The sequence below is a fragment of the Notamacropus eugenii genome, chromosome 2 (genome assembly GCF_028372415.1).
Source record: "Notamacropus eugenii isolate mMacEug1 chromosome 2, mMacEug1.pri_v2, whole genome shotgun sequence".
Classification (NCBI taxonomy): domain Eukaryota; kingdom Metazoa; phylum Chordata; class Mammalia; order Diprotodontia; family Macropodidae; genus Notamacropus; species Notamacropus eugenii.
Genome location: NC_092873.1, coordinates 119,088,406 through 119,107,818, shown reverse-complemented (window position 1 = coordinate 119,107,818; position 19,413 = coordinate 119,088,406). Strand labels below are relative to the sequence as shown.

The window sequence follows — 19,413 nt, the reverse complement described above, 5'->3', positions numbered from 1 at the left end:
TGATGGACATCATGAGCTAACACAGGTGCTACTTCATCCTGGTCCACAAACCTCACAGTCTTTGATGCTCTGCATCTCCTTCTAGATTTCTTGGGTTTTCCTGGCTGTTCCACAGAGTTGAGGGTACCAGAAGTCTCAGGTAAATAGGGTATGGTGCTGAGCTGGAAGGTAAGTTTCCCCTGATTTGGACAAATTGGGCTTAAACTTTTAGATTGAATGAAGTAGAGCAAAATGAAGTATAAGCAAAACCAAGAGAGTCACAAGTACAGTGACTAACAATGTAAATGGAAAGGAAGGAAGGAGGGAAGGAAGGAAGGAAGGAAGGAAGGAAGGAAGGAAGGAAGGAAGGAAGGAAGGAAGGAAGGAAGGAGGGAAAGAAGGAAGGGAGGGAGGGAAGGAAGGAAGGGAGGGAGGGACGGAAGGAAGAAAGGAAAGAAAAAAGGAAGGAAAGAAGGAAGGAAGGAAGAAAGGAAAGAGGGAAGCAAGGAAGGAAAGAAAAAAGGAAGGAAAGAAGGAAGGAAGGGAGGGAGGAAAGAAGGGAGGAAGGGAGGGAGGGAGGAACCTATACAATGTACAACAGAATCAAAGGCCTTTCAAAAGTCAAGAGATGACATAGATACTAAAATGAGCAAAAAAGCTTTTCTTCTTTTGCAGATTTGCTTAGAATCAAAGCAACGGATCTTAAAAATGTCCTAGTCCCAACCCCATTACTTAACAGATTAGGAAATCAAGACTGAGAGAAAAAGTATGACTGCCCCAAAGTCACACAGCTGGTTAGTCGCAAAGCCAGAAGAAGGCCCAAGCTCTCCTGACAGGACTGACTCATGCAGCAGCATTTGACTGACTTCATATGCCATGGTAAAGTAGGAACGAATTACTAATTACCAGAAAAATGCCTTCTGAAAAAATGGAGAAACTTTTGGCTTAAATATTCAGCATGGTCTGACAGAGAGAACACTGGATTTGAAGTTTTGGGGTTTATGTCTCTGACACTTAGTAGTTCAGTGACACTAGGCTGGTTTCTTGGGTCCTTTCAACCTCATTTTTCTCCTCTGTAAAATGGAAATGATGATATTCCCCTCATAAATGTTGTCGTGTACGTGGTGCTGTTTTTAGTCGTTTCATTTGTGTCTGACCCTTCCTGACCCCATCTAGGATTTTCCTGGCAAAGATACTAGAGTGGTTTTCCATTTCTTTCTCTAGCTCATTTGATAGATGAGGAAATCGAAGCAAAGAGAGTTAAGTGACTTGCCCAGGATCACACAGCTAATAAGTGTCTGAGGCCAGATTTGAACTCAGGAAGACGAATTTTCCTGACTTCAGGCCCAGCCCTCTATCCACTTCATCACCTAGCTGCCCATTATTGTACTTGAGGCACAGTTTTTATTTTTTTCTCTTGTTTAACTAAACTCTTCTCATAAACTAAAACTTATATCACAAAATAATGACATTAGAAACAGATTTAAAATAGAAGAACTTTTATTTGAATACGAGTTTACACTCTGCTCCTACATCCAGTGTCTGCACAGGGTGGAATGAAATTTAAAATGCAGGACACAATTATTTCCTATACAGCTTTTAAGACAAACAGACTAGAACAATCAGTATTTTAGTCAAACCGCACATAAGGCATCCTATTAACTGACAAGTACTATCATTGTCATGTAAACTTTTGTTTGGAGTTTTCAGTAAACAAAATATAAAAGAGCTTTAAAATTTATAATGGTGGACAATGACTTTGCACCTTCTATATAGATAAAGAAAAGGGGAAACGAGAGTCAATGAGACTGATTTGTTAAGTACCCTTGAGGAAGCAATCGTTGTCAACTAGAAAGCAGGTAAAAAAAAAATCTGGAATAAAAAACAGCATGTAAGCTAATGCGAATATGAGAAATATTGGTTTGTTAGTTATTTTTCCTTACAGATGCTTGACACTTATTGTTGAAACTAATCTTTCAAGCACAAAGAATGTGTTCAGTCTGCTGTAGAGGAAGGATGGCAATTATGTCCTTGGCAGCTGGGGATTCTCATGTGAGCATCAAGACGAGTCTCAAAATCATCAAGAGGCTGTTTTAAAAGAAAAGAGATCCAGCATAAGGGAAAATAACTGATACGAAACATAAAGCCAAAAACGTTAGTGCAGAGGCATGTAGGGGGCACCGTGGGTAGAGAAGATAATATTTGTCAAGGGCTTTGCAAATCTTGAAGTACTATGTAAAGGCTAGTAATATAATAGGTTGTGTGTGTGTGTGTGTGTGTGTGTGTGTGTGTGTGTGTGTAACACATGCTATATTATATATGTGGGTTATATATAATACAGGATATAGACATACACACCCATACTTTTTTTTCAGTTATGTCCGAGTCTTCGCGACCCCATTTGGGGTCTTCTTGGCAAAGACACTAGAATGGTCTGCCATTTCCTTCTCCAGCTTGTTTTACAGATGAGGAAACTGAAGCAAACAAGGTTAAATTATTTGTCCAGCCTCACACAGCTAGAAAATGTCTGAGGCCAGCTTTGAACTCAGTAAAAGTCTTCCTGACTCTAATTTCAACACTCTATCTACTTTGCCACCTAGGGGCCTAAATTTATACATACAAACCCATGTGTGCATATGTATATATGAGTACGCAAGTAGATATAAACATATGCGTGCATGGGCGTACATAGGGTAAAGTGGAAGTGTGTACATGTATGTGTGTATGTGCTTACATACATGTAATACACACAACTGTACAATATACTACGATAATAGTCTATTGGACTAGATAGAATACAAATTTATCTACAGAATAAATGAGACATGATTAGTCAGGCCTATACTGCAGGTATTTTGTTGGCACTAAGTTGTTTGCATGTTGTCACCCTAATTGCAATACGAGTTCCTTGAGGTCAGGGGCATTTTGCCTTTAAATGTTTGCTGACTGTAAACTTACTGACTTTTGGACTTAAATGGGAGAATGCAGACTTCGTTAGCACACTGGCATGGAAAAACTCACAGAAATTTAAAGAGATTATGGTTTTTAAAATTTAGGAAGAAATATGTTATCAACTATCTCAAGTTAGCAGGTCAAGGAAATGCCACCTCTTCCAGGAAATATGGCTTGATCCAACAGTAGGAACTGATCTCTTTTTCCTGTGAATCTACATATTCCTTGTGTCTGTTATCTTCTTACTGTAGTGACTGAGAGTACAGTCACTGTGTAGTAAGTACAATATGTCTGTGAATGCCCTATCCCCACCAGACTGTAAGGGCCTTGAAAGTAAAACCAAATCTCATTCACCTCTCTGTCTCCCCTAGCACCTTTGTGCATACTTCATCACTGAATGAATGAATGAATGAATGAATGAATGAATGAATGAAGTATTCCCCCATTTGCCAAGTATTTTCTTCAATCTCCCACACACCTAGACAGAATTCTCTTCAAGCTTCTGCTAAAAAGCCACCTTCTACAAAAAGCCTTCCTCAGTTCCCCTCAATGTTGGGGTTCTCCCTCTGAGACTCTCCCCAATCTACCCTGCACAGATCTCATATGTACATAGTTACTTATACATTATTTCCTTCTTTAGAATACGAGTCCCCTGTCCCCCCCGCCAAGTGCATTGCTTTCCCTTTGAAGCATTAGTGCTTAAAACAATGACTGGCCTGGCACATAGTAAGGACTTAATAAATATTTGATGACTGACAAGTCCCAGCGGTTTGCTCATCTGGTCACTTTATTTTATTTTAGACCAGATCTGTGATTTGTATGGAGAGCTCCTAGTGAGGGGATTTCCTCTAACAATAAAGACCAGTAATTATTCTTCAACTTCATAATCTTAACAGAGTGGGGTGGTAGGGAGGGTTGGACAAGTGACTTGTCCAAGGTCCTAAAATCAGGATGTATTAGAAGTGGGACTTGAAACCAGGCCATTCCAACTCTACGGCTGGTTCTCCATTCAAATAATAGGTCTCATTTTTTGGTATCCTGGGGACATGATGTGGCAGTTTTACAGAAAGACTTTAAATAGACTCATCCCTGGATTTCTCCATGGAAATATTTTTAATCATTTGGTTATTATAGCATTGAATTTCCCTTCTTTGTTTACAAAAGGTGTTCCTTAAAAGGGGAAAGGAAAAAGCACCTACTATGTGCCAGGCACTATGTTAGCTAAGCACTTTATGAATATCTCATTTGATCTTCACAACCATCTTAAGTGGTAGTTGTTATTATCATCCCCATTTTACAGGTGGGCAAACTGAAGTGAGCCACAGAAATTAAGGGCTTTGCCCAGGGTCACACAGGCAGTAAGTGCTTGAGTCTGGATTTGGACTTGGTCTTCCTGACCCTGGGCCCAGTGCTCTAACCACTTTGTCACTAAGCTGCCTTTGTTCCTAAAAAAACAAAATGGAACCCTCAATAATTACAAAAACAAGCTTGGGCATGGAGAAAAATTGATAAATGCACCACACTTCCTTCTTTGCAGAGGCAGGGGCTAAGGGTGTGAAATACTGCACGTAAGATAGCTAATGTGTTGGTTGGCTTTTCTAAGATGCAAACTCTTTAAAAAATTTCATTTGGAATGGCTCTGTGAATAGGGAAGGGGAAAGGAAATATTCAGAAATGAAGGTGATGTAAAAATGGGAAAGATATCAATAAAAGCAAGATTTTTCAAAAAGTGGTAACAAGTTAGCACCAAGAAATACAGATGCTAAGTCTCTCTCACAATAACAGTCAGGAGCTAAAATTCACCAATATCCATCAGTAAAAGTTTGTGATCAGCTAGGTACCAAAAGTTTTGGGGAAAATTAGAAAGAATAAAAATGAATTTTCAAAAAAGGTTCTCCTAAGTTTGCTTCCTTTCAAACTCAAATAACTGGTCGAGATATTGTTATTTTATCCGGTTTTCTGAATTAATGGAAGAGAGACAAAGGGGCTCTATTTGAGGTGTACAAAAGAATCTCCTTTGAAAATTTCAAAGAATAAAAAAGTTTCTCCTCTATAAAGCTTATAAATACAGGGATACCTAGAAGGGGGAGACTACATACTTCAGAACATTCTTATCAAATAGTATTTCTAAAATGTCAAAAAAAACCCCCAACAAATCTGTTTGATAGCGGTCAGTTACCTGTGGTATGATTTTGAATAACATGTTAATCAGGATGTGACAGTTGGGAAAAAGAACCTATCCCTAAAAGGATCCTCTGACTATGTTCCTTCTTCCTTACCCCAATTGTGGAGGACATTTGCTACCCCCTCCATCACCCATCATGTGGGTAACTTGCTACCCATCAAAGACTTGGCATGCAACTTCTGCCATGTTGCTTTTCCTTACTTTATTACAAGGGATCTTAACCAGGGAGTTTATGAGCTTTGGTTTTTCATATACCGATAACTTTATTTCAATACAATTGGTTTCCTTTGCAGTCTGTATTGTTAATGTATTTTTGCTTAATATGAAGATCTTTTCCACTCATTGACAGGCCTACATGACCTGCTTAAATCACATGGAAGTCTTAAGTCACATGTGGTAGGAGGAGCTTGCTGAATGGGTGGAATAGGAAGCAGAGCTGGGAGTTGGTGAGAGCAGTAAGGGAAGAGGAGAGGACCCAGGCAGGCATAGCTAGTGTTTGCTTGCAGGAAGGCCTAGGGGTGGGGAGGGTAAGGCTTGGGAATGGCTTTGTCAGGAGTGTAATGTGTATTGACTTCTTGGTTACTATGACGGATTTGGCTTTCTGGTGTCTGAATAAATGCTTTTCTTCTGCCTTCTATGTGGAGAGTCTGATATAATTTGCAATTCAGAACTATGCCAGCATATTCATAGAACCTGCATCACTGTGGGTGCAGTGTTGTGCACTGTTGGTGCTGTGAATATTGCCTTGGTGATACACAATCCTATGTAATTTACTTAATTCCTTTAAAAACATTCTGAGAAGGGAGTCATCTGCTACACCAGTCTTCCAAAGGTACCCACTGAAACAAGAGAAAGTTAAAAATACCACTTCTGGTGGCTGACAATCAACAAACTCTCCAACTCTCTAAATATGGGACTTCTCAAGTGAGAATTTGGGGGTAATTCATAGACTGTATGAAGAGATGTCTATCTGTAATTGTCATACATAAGATGCTGGGCAGCTAGGTGGTGTCGTGGATAAAGTGCTGGGCCTGGAGTCCAGAAGATTCATCTTTGTGGGTTCAAGCATGGCCTCAGACATTTACTAGCTGTGTGATTCTGGACTTGTCATTTAACCCTGTTTGCCTCAGTTTCCTCATCTCTAAAATGAGCTGGAAAGGGAAATGTTAAACCCAAAGGGGATCACAAAGAGTTGGACATTACTGAAATGACTGAACAAAAATGACACAAAAGAACACAGATTTAAAGCTGGAAGTGATCTTAGAGATCATCTAGTCCACCCACCCCTTATTTTACAGATGAGGAAACTGAGGCCCAAGGAAGTTAACTGAGCTGACTGAGATCACACTGCTAATAATCATCACAGGTGGTAACTAAACCAATTTCTGCAACTCCCAAGGCAAAGTTCTTTCCATTCCTGGCTGTGAAGGGAAAGAATGCATAGCCATATTTGCATGTGGTTTTTTTTTAAAGATCTGTGATTTAATTCCTGGGTTGAGAGACACCTCCCACCAATACAAATCATTTTACAGCTTAAGAATGTGGATTGGGACTCTGAAGAGTGAAATGATTTATCTAGGGCAGGCCTGCACAACTTGCTACCCAAGGGCCGCTTGGGACTAGCCAAAGGATGTCCTCTACATACATAAAGGATGTTTTCCTGTACGCTTTTTCACAGGCAGCCAGAAGAAATCCTTTGGCTTCCTGAAAGTGGCCCCACGGCCGCAAGTTGTGCAGGCCTGATCTGGGGTCACACTGCCATCATGTGTCAGATGTAAGATCTGAGCACTGGCCAAGGCTGGCCTTCTATTTACTACACCTTTGCTGTCTTTCTCATACTTCTTACAAAAGTCAGCCTATGATCTTTATTATTACTAATGGTCAGTTATACTAAGCTAATAAGTATTAGGCTCAAGCTATTATACTTGGGACACTGAATATAGCAGGATAGAATTTAATCCTCAGCTGAGAAAACTGTTGGTCATTTTCATTTCACTCATCCACGATTCTGAAAAAAGTTCATATCAACAAATATTTAGAGCTAGCATGCATATATTGCTTTAGGTCTGCCTTTTATATGTATGCCTTCATTTGATCCCTTTTTAAAATACTAGAGTAGTTTGCCATTTTCTTCTCCAGCTCATTTGACAGATGAGGAAGCTGAAGCAAACAGGGTTAAAGGACTTGCCCAGGCTCACACAGTATAAGGCCAGATTTGAACTCAGGAAGATCAATCTTCCTGACTTCAGGCTCAGTACTCTACCCACTGTGCCACCTAGCTGCCCTTTGATCCTTATTCAATTAGTTTGATAAACTAAGAAGAATGATTTAGTGAATGCTAATTTAAAGCTTGCATAGGCTTCTAGGTTGTTATGAAAATTACATGTAGTAATCTATAATTTCCCAGAATGGAAACTCCCCCTACCAATGCAGACAGGTAACTCATGTGTAACCTATAGAAAGATCAAGTGATTTGCCCAGGATCAAAAAGCTAACATGTGCCTAAGCTGGGACTCAAACCCAGGTCATTCTGATTCCAAGGCCCATAATGCTCTTCCCTTCAGGATTACTTCATTTACAAAAATTAGAAACTTCTGATTGCCAAAAATCCCTTCTAAATCTTAGCAAAGGAAATTAAAGACAGAGATATTTCCTTACCTTAGGCCAGACACAATCCCTGCTGGCATTAATTTCTTGGATCTCTTGAACCTTACGCCCATGATAGTGGCAAGAAGGAAGGTAGTGACTGTAAAACAAACCAGTCCATGAGCTAAAGTCACAACAGAGTAATTCTATGGTTACACATGAAATAATACAGACATCATCGCATTTGTCCAAAACTCTCTCCCTCTCATAAGACTTTGAATGGCTCTACTCCATAAAGATACGACACTTAGGAGCACTTATTTGCAAATCACTAACTAGGAGTAATAAAGCAAAAAGGTAAAATTTTTTCCATGGGATGTTTGTAACAATATGAAAGGAACCCTGACCTCCCCCCCCCCCACCAAAAAAAGGAAAATGGTATGTCATGAAAAGGAAGTTCTAATTAATAAATTAATCCTGGAACAAAGGAATACTGGTTTTTATAATGTCATAACACCTGGGAGAACTTAATGCATGAAGAATAAATAGCCAAGCTGCCTAATTAATAGAACTCAGCATGCTCAAAAGCCAGTTATTATATGCTTTGCTGGCCAGTCTTTTAGCAACTCACATCTGCAGGAGGCTTCATGCAGTGTTTATGACATTATAATGGCATACTTGAAAAATGGCTTTAAAGAAAAAGCAACACAAGTTACCAAATAATATGCCCATAAATGACAGAAAATTTTGGATGCAAGCTGCTTCAATGCATGCAAAAAGTACGTTTGAGAAGAATTGCCTTTTTGCATGGATATTTTAGCTTTTTTTTTGGCACTAATTTACTCCTGACACATCTCCTCTTTAAAATAAAAAAAAAAAAAGGAAAACCCAGTCTCAACTCTCTTCTTCTCCCTATTCCAGACTCACATGTATCATTATTGCCATCTCCTCCTAAAAATATAAATTTGTGTTTCAGTTCATGGACAAATTCAAATACTTTTAATAGCAATCAAACTTCTATACTAGAATAATATTAATTCACTTGGTTTCCCAATTCTTGTTTGATTGGATGTCTGTGATTAAGCTGGGCCATACAAGGCCATAAATGTGTTTACCTGTGGTTATGCTTCTCCTTGTCGTGCCAGGAAAAACCTTAGAAATGATCAACCCATGATTTTTCAGATTATTTAGGGCACAGTACAATCCCAAAGTTATGCTTGAGAAAGCTGACATTCAAAGAAATGCATTCAAAGCTGATTTCACCCCCAGCTACCCTCCCAACACCCAAGACAATAATGATTCATATTTCTACAGTTTTTGAAGGTTTTCAAAAGTTCCATCTTCACAACGGTCTTCTGAAGTAAGGAATACAAATATTATTATCCCCATCTTATAAACAAGGAAACTGAGGCATCAAGAAATTAAGTGACTGGCCCAGAGTCACACAGAAGATGGAAGCCACATCTTCTCAATGATTCCAAATCCACTGTGCTTACAGCGATCACCTTGAACTTGGACCTGGAGAGCTGGGGGTTACTAAGAGGTAGTGCCCCTTGTTAGGGTCACAGATCTAGAGCCAGAAAGGACTTTGGAGGTCATCTAGTCCAACTCCGTCATCTTTGATATGAAAAAACAGAAGCCTAAGGTGTTTAATTGACTTATCCATATCCAGCTATGAAGTGTTAGAACTGAGATTTGATCCCAGGTTCTCTGACACCAAAGCCTGTGTTTTTTCTACCATTCAGGTAGGTCTCAATTAGTGCAAGCAATAAATCCCCAAGAAGTCACACTATTCAGATTCAAACTGCATACTTCCATTATGCTGGAACCAATGACCAAATTTAGATGATTACAATTTTGAATAATGTAAATTTGAATACCTGCGACTGCTTCATGAGATTTGTTATTCATACTACTTGGTACCTATTTGTGCCATGTTGACTCTTGGTCTTACAAAACCGTTTTCCTGATTTGCACAATACTAAGAGATCTTGATTTTTTAAAAAAAATGCTCTCTTTTTTCAATCTAGACCAATATAATACTCACACAGTGACATTTTGATGTCTCGGGGGTCACGAGAGATACGGTAAGCTCCATAACCCGCCAACGAGCCAAAGAAAAGACCAGCAATTAAAGATATAATGCTTCCTAAAACAACAAGGAGGGCAGAGGGTCATCAACAGAAATGCAAATCAAAGAAACATAAAACATGATGACATCATGTCACTATTTCACAAAGCCATGTTGGTGTGGGCTGTCTCTCTATGGAGACAGAACATAACCCCTCCAAGGTACTTTCTGGTGGACCTCTGATGAGAGACACACATAATCTGTCCCCAGTCCTATCCTTAAGCATGGTGTAGTCTGCCAAAGCTTTGTGTTCCAGGACAACCACTGGGGTCACCTTCTCTCACCACCCCAAAAAGGAAGAATAGGATTTTTGTAGAAGATTTAAAATATTTGAAGAAAAATTGACTTTTTTTCAAAGGTAACGCTAAAAACAATTGATCAGCTAGTATTTATTCAACACCTCCATCACATCCATCTATCATGTATCACACTTCTATCAGTCTAGTTATTATATCTTTCCATCATCTATATCTGTCAATCTTTCTAAAAGTCTATGGAGTCTTTCTTGCATCCTGGACCACTGCCAGTCATCTGGACTTTATATCTTGCTTGCTACTGAACTCCAGAAGACAGGGTGAGGCTGATGATGACTTTACATAGCTCTTCCTCACTTAAATCTAATTCATGAGCAAATCGAGGTTTCACCCTCTTTGAGAATGACAGAGGAACAAAAATAATTCAGTCCTTCTAGGGCTCAGCCACAGTCCTAGGTGCTTGGGACATGAAGGGAAAAAATCCAAAGTAGTGCCACCCCTCAAGAGGCCTGTAGTCTATGGGCTTATTTACATATATAAGTCAAAACACACTATCTATGAAATAAACATGGCATAATTTGGGAGAGGTGGGTGCTAGTAGCTGAAAGGAACCTCAGAAACAGACAAGGTCAACTCAGGATTGTTCAAAGACAAATGTTTATTAATACCTTTTTAATCTTCATTTCTGAATGAAGCTTCCCTTGGGAGCTCTCATTTGCATCAAAGAATTTAAAAGAAAGAAGTTTAGGAATAAATAGCTTTTGTAATCTAACTTGAAAGGGAAAAAAAATTAAATATTCAGGGCTCTTGTTGTGTCATTTCAGTCATGTCCAATTCTTCATGAGCCCTTTAGGAGTTTTCCTGGCAAAGATACTGGAATGGTTTGTCACTGCCTTCTCCAGATCATTTTATAGATAAGGAAAATGAGGCAAAAAAGGTTAAGTGCCTTGCCCAGGGTCATACAGCTAGTGTCTGAGGCCAGATTTGACCTCAGGAAGATGAATCTTCCTGACTCCATGCCTGGGGCTCTATCCACTTTGACACCTAGCTGCCCTCAGGTCTCTTTACTACTTTACAACTAAAATGACTTGGAAACTCTGCTGACTGAGGAAAAAAAATGTATTTTCATGAGAAATTCAGTAGTGATAATAACTTCTTCAAATTTTGCAAATCAATTTACATACACTTTCTTGTGTGAGTCTCATATTAACTGGGTGAGGCAGATGCTATTATCACCTTCATTTTATGGGGAATGAGGAAAACTGAGAGTCAGAGAAATTAAGTCTGTCATTTAGCTAACAGGTGTCTGAAGCAAGATTCAAATCAAGTTTTTCCTGATGCTAAGTCAAGGGCACCTATGTGGACCTGGGATCAGGAAGACCTCCGTTCAAATCCAACCTCAAAGACTTAAAAGCTGTGTGACCTTACACAAGTTATTTAACCTGTTTACCTCCGTTTCCTACTTGCCAGAGTTGTTGTGAGGATCAAATGAGATTTTATTTATAAAGAGCTTGGATCAAATGAGATTATATTTATAAAGAGTTTGGATCAAATGAGATTATATTTATAAAGAGCGTGGCACACACTAAATGATTAATAAATGTTTCATTCCTTCCTTCTAAGTCAGCGTTCTATCCACTAGGCCAGGCAAAGGATTTGATTTCTCTAATGTTTAATAGATGATTACCTATTAAGTTTCAAAGTCTGTGCAATCACTTAGAGGGGTTACATTGACTTCTTCATTTTTCTAATACACCAAAAACAGGAGAAAAAAATAGCTTTAATCATAAACTTACAGGGTACACAGGGGATGCAATGGGTCATTTGTTCCAATCTATCCCTTTAACCACCAAGGGAGAAGTACCTACACTATAGAAGGCAGATGGTTTTTCTGCCCTTGTCTTCTGAGAGATCTCTTAAAAAAGCGCGTTCTTACATCTAACTCTGGCTACTTTGCCTTTACTCAAAACTCTTTAGCATACCAAAATTGTCAGAAATACAAAAACTTCGCAGAAAAAAACCCACCAAACAAAAGCCTTGATTTTTTTATTTCTACAAAAGAGAAGCAATAAGAAAAATAAGAAACACTTTGCCCATAAACTTCTCTTCCTTAAGACAATTTGCCTTGATCAATTATATGTCTATCAAGATAAATAATCAAGGGTTGGATCAGTGGAAGAATTAAGTCTTAATGTTACCTAAGATCGTCAGGGAAGTTAAGTAATATGCCCAACGTCTAAATGTCAAAGACTAGATTTGGTCTTCAGACTCCCAAGTCAGACTCCAACCTTACAATAACGCTTCACATAATTATAATTACGTGAATGATTATATATACATATATCATTTATATATTTATATTTAACATATTTAGTGTTAAATTTTTAACATATATTAATTTATTTTATAACATATATTAACATATATTTAAATATTTAACATATACTTAACATATGATTACAATTATGCAATGTATAATATACAATAATATATTTATACATACATTTTATTATATATCTTTTATATATTACATAAGCATATTAGAAGTAAAATTATATACATATATTATATATATTACATAAGAATAGTTAAAAGTAAAATTCTGATATTGGATATCAGTTTTCCCAATTTTCCAAAGAGTTGGATTTTTTTTTGGACACTAGCAACAAGACAATATTGACTTGGCACCAAAGTACTTTTCCTTATCAATATGCTATGCCAACATTAGTTAAGCTTCCTATCAGTCTCGTTGTTGTTGTTCAATGGTGTCCAACTCTTCATGACCCCATAGACTTGCCTGTGGAATTTTCTTAGCAAAGATACTGGAGTGGTTTTCCATTTCCTTCTCCAGTGTGTCCTTATTTTACAGATAAGGAAGTGAAGCAAATAGGGGTTAAGTGACTTGTCCAGGGTCACACAGCTAGTAGGTGTTTCAGGCCGAATTTGAACTCAAGTCCTCCTGATTCCAGGCCTGGTACGCTAACCTGTACCACCTAACTGCTCCCACTAGTCTTAGTAGAAAAACAAATCCAATCTCTAACTCATAATTAGGGAACTTAAAGAGAGTTCCGTATTAAAGATGACATTAAAACTGACATGTCTATAATAAATTTTTTGTCTTCACAGGTCCTCTAGCAAACTTTGATTCACCAAGTCACTTTCAGATTTAAAATTTAGAATTTACCTTTGCGACGATATCCCAAAATGCCTCCAAATGCTATTAGGCTAGCATATCCAAAACCAATCCAGTCAATAGTCATGGTTACACGTCTAAAGAAATAGAAAAAATAAAGAGGACCACATAAGAAAAACCTTGAAAAAGAATTTTTTTAAACTGGTAACTATGAATCAGACACATAAAACTCATTAATAAATTAAAATAGGTACATAAAATTAACAATTTTTCAATACTGTTTATTGAAAAAAGAAAAGAATAGGCAAATACTTACGATAAATCCTTCTTTTCCTTACCACCCCCTTTCCCACAACACATGAAATGATACCTCTCTTATCTGGTAACATCCGAGAATGAGGTATTCAAGAAGTCAGGATTCCAGATAAGTCAACTGTCAAAACTTAAAACATCTTCCTTATAGAAAACTCTACAAAATGTATTCCACACTCCTCTGCCTTAATAAGCAGAGCATACCTCTAGGATCCATGACTTCATTGGGTGTGGGGACACTCCCTCTACCAACGCAGATTGTAAACCCTTCTATGTCTTGGCAGAAAGTCTTCATGAACAAACAACTGATCACCCAATGGTCAGCTTTAGGGTGAGGAGCCTCTCCAGACTTGGCTAGAATGACACACGGTCCCTCTCCAGGGTGGTACTTGAGGCCTTTCCTGATTGGTAGAGCTTGCCAGACCGTGTGCTCTACTCACATACAGCCTTTGGGAGCCCAGGGCCATCTGTGTGTGCTCGTCTTTCATTGCCAAAGAAGACCGTGCCATCAGAGAAATAATGACATGATTTGTACTTGACTTTGTTTTGAGTGTGGAAGGACTATGCAGGTCACCAGCCTCACTTCTCCTCCAGAGCCTTCTGAATCCAGTGACCAGATATTCATCAGGATGACTGGAGATGACCCAGGATGAGGCAATTGGGGTTAAGTGACTTGCCCAAGGTCACATAGCTAGTGAGTGTCAAGTGTCTGAGGTGAGATTTGAACTCAGGTCCTCCTGGCTCCTGCACTGGTGCTCTATCCACTGCACCACCTAGCTGCCACCAGGGCCATCTATGTGCCAAAAGAAGGCATCCTCAGGGGAAGAATATCACTTTAACTTTTTCCTTGATGACCCCAGGACATCACTACAAATATTAAATTCTATAGGGCCCTAACACAATGATGCCCATAGGGAAGCATGGAAGCTTGCTGGTCCTTAGTGTGTTTCCCCAAAATAGCTGCGTACTTCTAAATGGTATTTTTTTCCATTTCCTCTCCTACTGCCTCAGCTGTCTGTTGTCCCTTCTCACCACCCACAGTGGTTTTTTCATCTCTGCTACCACTTCTGCTAATCCACCACTGCCCTGTTAGTACTGCTTTCTTCTTCTCCACTGCCTGGTGCCTTGTAGCTTTGGCCCTAAGGGTGGCTGACTCTGATGGACATCATGAGCTAACACAGGTGCTACTTCATCCTGGTCCACAAACCTCACAGTCTGTCATCTTTGATGCTCTGCTTTTCCTTCTAGGTTTCCTGGGTTTTCCTGACTGTTCCACAGAGTTGAGGGTACCAGAAGTCTCAGGTAAGCAGGTTGTGGTACTGAGCTGAAAGGTAAATTTCCCCTGATTTGGACAATTGGGTTTGAACTTTTAGACTGAATGAAGTAGAGCAAAATGAAGTATAAATAAAACCAAGAGAATCATATGTACAGTGACTGTAACAATGTAAATGGAAAGGAAGGAAGGAAGGAAGGAAGGAAGGAAGGAAGGAAGGAAGGAAGGAAGGAAGGAAAGAAGGAAAGAAGGAAGGAAGGAAGGAGGGAAGGAAGGGAGGGAGGAAAGAAGAAGAAACTGAATGAGTATAATTAGAATGACCAAATCTAGTCTCCCAAAAAGAGATATAAAAATGTATCCCTTGAACATGACACTTTGCCTCCTGCTATCTCTGCTCAAGAGAGAAGGTTATAGATATTGAATACCATACATTACATCAAAGTTGGTTAATACATTAGCTTTGCTGAACCTTTCTTTTTAATTCTTTGTCATGAGGTTGGTTCTCTGGGTAGGGGAATGAGAAGAATATTTTGGGAAAGAAAGGTGATATAAAACCAAAATATATTAATTAAAAAAATTAAAACTCTTTAGGTTACTGCTGTTGTTGCTCAGTCATTTTTCAGTCGCATCCAACTCTTTGCGACCCTGCTTAGAGTTTTCTTGGCAAAGTGATTTTTCATGTCCTTCTCCAGTTCATTTTACAGGTGAGGAAACTGAGGCAAACAAGGTTTAGTAACTTGCTTAGAGTCACACAGCTAGTGAGTGTCTGAGGCCAGATTTGAACTCATAAAGATCTGAGTCTTTCTGACTCCAGCAGTCTAGCCACTGTGTCACCTAGCTGCCCTATGGTTACTCCTAAACTTTTCCAAATGTCTTAACACTCAGAGAGTTTCCGCATCTTTTATTTAACTCGCCACATCTTCCTTTCCTTCTGCTTCTATTACCCATAAGATTCCAAATGGGGATTAAGTGGCCATTAGTACTGGGCACAAATATAAACTATAAGCAATATACTTTGAGGTTCCATTAGAAGGCCTGTATGATCTCTTCCAGCTCTGAAATGGTCTGATTGCATTAAGGCACCAATCCAGCCTACCTTTTACAGAAGCTCTCTTATGGCACCTTCCCCCACTCTCCCTAACAGCACCCCGCCCTCCAGGTCTCATCTAACTCCAACATAACTACGCTCTCAGCAAAGGATCTGGAAGGAGTAACAATTATGCTCACAGTCCAAAACTCATCATCTCCAGTCATCAGAAACTCTACCAAAGAAAAGTTTCACAGGCTTCCTATATATGACTAAGGTTTGCTATGCTTACAAGATTTCCTTTAGACTTAACTTTTACTTGCTACAGGACAGCCGGTCTCATTAATAAAAAGTGATAGAGAGAGGAAGAATGTCAAAGATGATTACAGAGTTTTGGGCCTAGACACTAGAAGAAAGCTAGTGTCACTGAGAGAAACTGGTAAGCAGAGATGAGAGGTAGATTTTGGGAAAGAGTTCTGATTTACTTATATATAATATACAAATGGAATATCTAGGTGGAGATATACAACAGGCCTCTGGGAATATAAAACTAGACTTCAAGGGAGAGGCTGGACCTAGAGATAGGGATTTGGAAGTTATGTGCATTATGATGCTAACAGAAGCCATATAGATGGACTAGATTAGAGTGGAGAACCTGTGGCCTGAAGGTCATAGGTGGCCTTCTGAGTCCTTGGGTGTGGCCTTTTGACTGAGTCCAAGTTTTACAGACCAAATCTTTTTATTAAGGGGATTTGTTCAGTGAAGTCTGGATTTAGTCAATGGGTTGCACTTGAGGACCTAGAGGGCCACATGTGCCTCAAGGAAGCAGGGTCCCCACCCCTGGACTAGATCAAAGATAAGAGATAAACTGGGGCAAGGAGACAGCCTTGGGTGACACTCATATTTGGGCTATGGGAGAAGGAAGAAGCAGAGAAGGAGACTAAGAGATTTCCAGAAAGAAGAACCAGGAGAAAGCAGTATTACAATGGCCAACACAAAAGGAGAGAATCTAGAAAAAAGAAGCAGTCAAATGCTACAGAAAGGTCGAGAATTAGAACTGATTAAAGGCCACTGGGTTTGACAAATTAAGAAGTCATTGATGATATTGGAAAGAATTATTGCAGTTAAGTGGTGGGGATACAGTCTTCACAAACCTTAAAGCATCATACAAATGTCAGCTAATAATTTGTCATTAATCAGATTAGGGATGGAGTACCTACAATTAGTAGAGAAACAGGATTAGAGTCTAGGATTGTCTCTAGACCCCAGGTCCAAAGGGCTCTTTCCATAATAGCCACTTACTAAGCACCCACTAAGTATAGAGCACTGTCCTAAGAGCTGGGGAGATACAGATGATTAAGACATGATTTCTACATTTCTCCAGGGAAAAGAAAGCAATTTACCAATTGTACTGACATACTCGTGCTTTCCACAAAACTGTCAAGCTCAGCATATTCAAAGTCACTACTTTTATTAAGGGAAGTGAACCCAGGAGAGGTGTGTGACATGCCAACATTAACTGAATGAGCCAGAGAAGGGTTGAAAGCAGGAACCTTCAACATCCTCATCCTTAATGAATGTTCATATGACCAGATCTGTCCCCGAAGCAAGTTCCTCTTTTAATGTTAGATGTGAACTCAACTTGTAGAAATCCTGCAGAACAGCCTCCCCAAAGCCTAGCTCCCTTGCTTCTCAAGATAAAGTCTGTCTGGCTCCCAAATCAACTGAGTGGCAGCTACAAGGTTTAGGGAGAGTGATGAAATTGGAGTAGGAGATATTTGAGTCCCAGATACTAGTTATGTGGCCCAAGTAAATCACTAAATCTGCCTGACTCAGTTTCCTCATCTGTAAAAAGGAAATAAAGAATAGTACCTACCTGCCTCAGAATTATTGCTAGGCTCAAATGGAAATAACACAGGGTGTCTCAAAAGTCTTAATGCAGCTTTAAACTTTAAAAGTAGCTTGTATAGCAAGCATTTTGCAAATCTTCAGTAGCTTTGCAAATGCTAGCTATTATTATCATGAATGCCCTATTTCTAAGGTACTGAGAAGTCGGGACCCTTTAACTTACTACTCATTTATTCATTCATTCATTCATTCATTCGGGCGCAGAAAATCCCACAAAAGGTAGCATCAGTCTTCTCTCTCCCTCACCCCCCCTTTCCCCTAAGAGGTCATCTGTTTACACCCCGAATCGCCCCGCAAGTTGCTTTTAAGAAAGAAGTGGATGGTGCGCGGCGCGGTGCCACACACGACCCCCAAGTCACTGAAGGAAGGTACGTTCTGGAAGCGCTTCTGTAACTCGGGGTGTAGGGAGTTTTCAAGAATATCCTGCATTAACTGAAAATTCGATGGAAGGGACACTGTCGCTGAAGCTAAAAAGCGTTCCCATTTTCCCGGAGAATGTGCATTCCCTTACGAAGTTGGTAGTTTCTTTTCTTTTTCTTTTAATAACCTTTACCCCTCTCCACAGGAACCTGGCGCAGTTTAGGGTGTGTTGCAACTTGGCTGAGGGAAATGAGCCGGAGGAGGTCTGGTTAATAGTGAGGTGGTTCGTGTCTGCCCCCGAATGGGAGGGTAAAAGAGGAAAAAACAACTGGATCCGAGAGAAAAGAGTAAATCGAGGGGGCCAGCTCCCTGGGGACTGGCCAGGCTGCAGCCGCGCAACGCAAGGGCTGCCCGGGGACCTCGGCACAAACCTTTCGGTGCCTGGCAAGGTTTGCTCCCTGGGGGGGAAAGGCGAGCTGTCAGCGGACCCCCTCCTTCACCTAGGTGCATCAGCGGGGGAAACAAGGGCTGCATCCCTAGGGGAGGGGATGCCAAGGGGCGGGGCCTGGGTAGTTTCCCCAGCCCTCTAGACCCACGCCTGCATATGGCCCGCGCCCCCTTGGACAGACAGCAAAGGAAGCTGGAGAAGAGAAAAGCCACCAGCTCGGGTTTAGCTCACTTACCTTGCGCCCCGGAGCCGATCTGAACTCTACAGCTCCCTTCCTTCTTCCCTCCTCCTCCTCCTCCTCCTCCTCCTCCTCCTCCGGCCGCTCCTCCCCGATCCGTGCGCATGCTCGCTTTCCCTCTCGCCTCTCTCTCCTTCTTTCCCGCGTCCCGGTCCAGTCATTGCTGCCCCGCCCGAAGGGGGAAGGGTTCCGATTCCGCCCCCTGGGAGAGGGCTGGGGCGGAATCCGAACCGTCCAGGTCAAGTTTCTGTCTATGAAACGTCCCGGGCCGCGTTCTGTCTGCGGGCACGCAGAGTGCTCTCCCAGGCTCCAGTCCCGCGGGCACCACCAGCCTGGCCCCTCCATGGGCCTGTGAGCTTGCTGCTGGGGACAGCCGAGGGGTTGGGTGGGTGCCCCCTGCTGGGAAAGAGTTGTGGAGGATCGTGTGAAATTCAGTGTAATGTCACTGGGACACTCACGAGGATACTGTTACCATAAGCTTTATGCTACAGTTTCCGCTCCTCTGTTACTATAGGATCATAGATTTAGGGCCTTTAGAGAGCAGCTAATCCAGCACACGGGTTTTGCCGATGAGGAAACTGACGATCAGAGACGTCACGCGGGTGATTCGAATGAGAATTCTAACCC

The 19,413-nt window shown here is 40.5% G+C and overlaps 1 protein-coding gene across 1 annotated transcript; it reads right to left on the bottom strand.

The window, feature by feature from the left end:
• Nucleotides 1–1,461: 1,461 nt before the first annotated feature.
• On the bottom strand, nucleotides 1,462–19,139 carry TMEM14A (transmembrane protein 14A). The gene is made up of 5 exons (XM_072642450.1): nucleotides 18,784–19,139; nucleotides 13,272–13,357; nucleotides 9,750–9,851; nucleotides 7,775–7,862; nucleotides 1,462–2,067 (listed from the first exon to the last, which is right to left on the bottom strand). Exons 2-5 carry the CDS (start codon nucleotides 13,345–13,347, stop codon nucleotides 2,028–2,030), a joined length of 306 nt encoding a protein of 101 aa, XP_072498551.1. The 5' UTR covers nucleotides 13,348–13,357; nucleotides 18,784–19,139; the 3' UTR covers nucleotides 1,462–2,027.
• Between the last annotated feature and the right edge of the window lie 274 nt (nucleotides 19,140–19,413).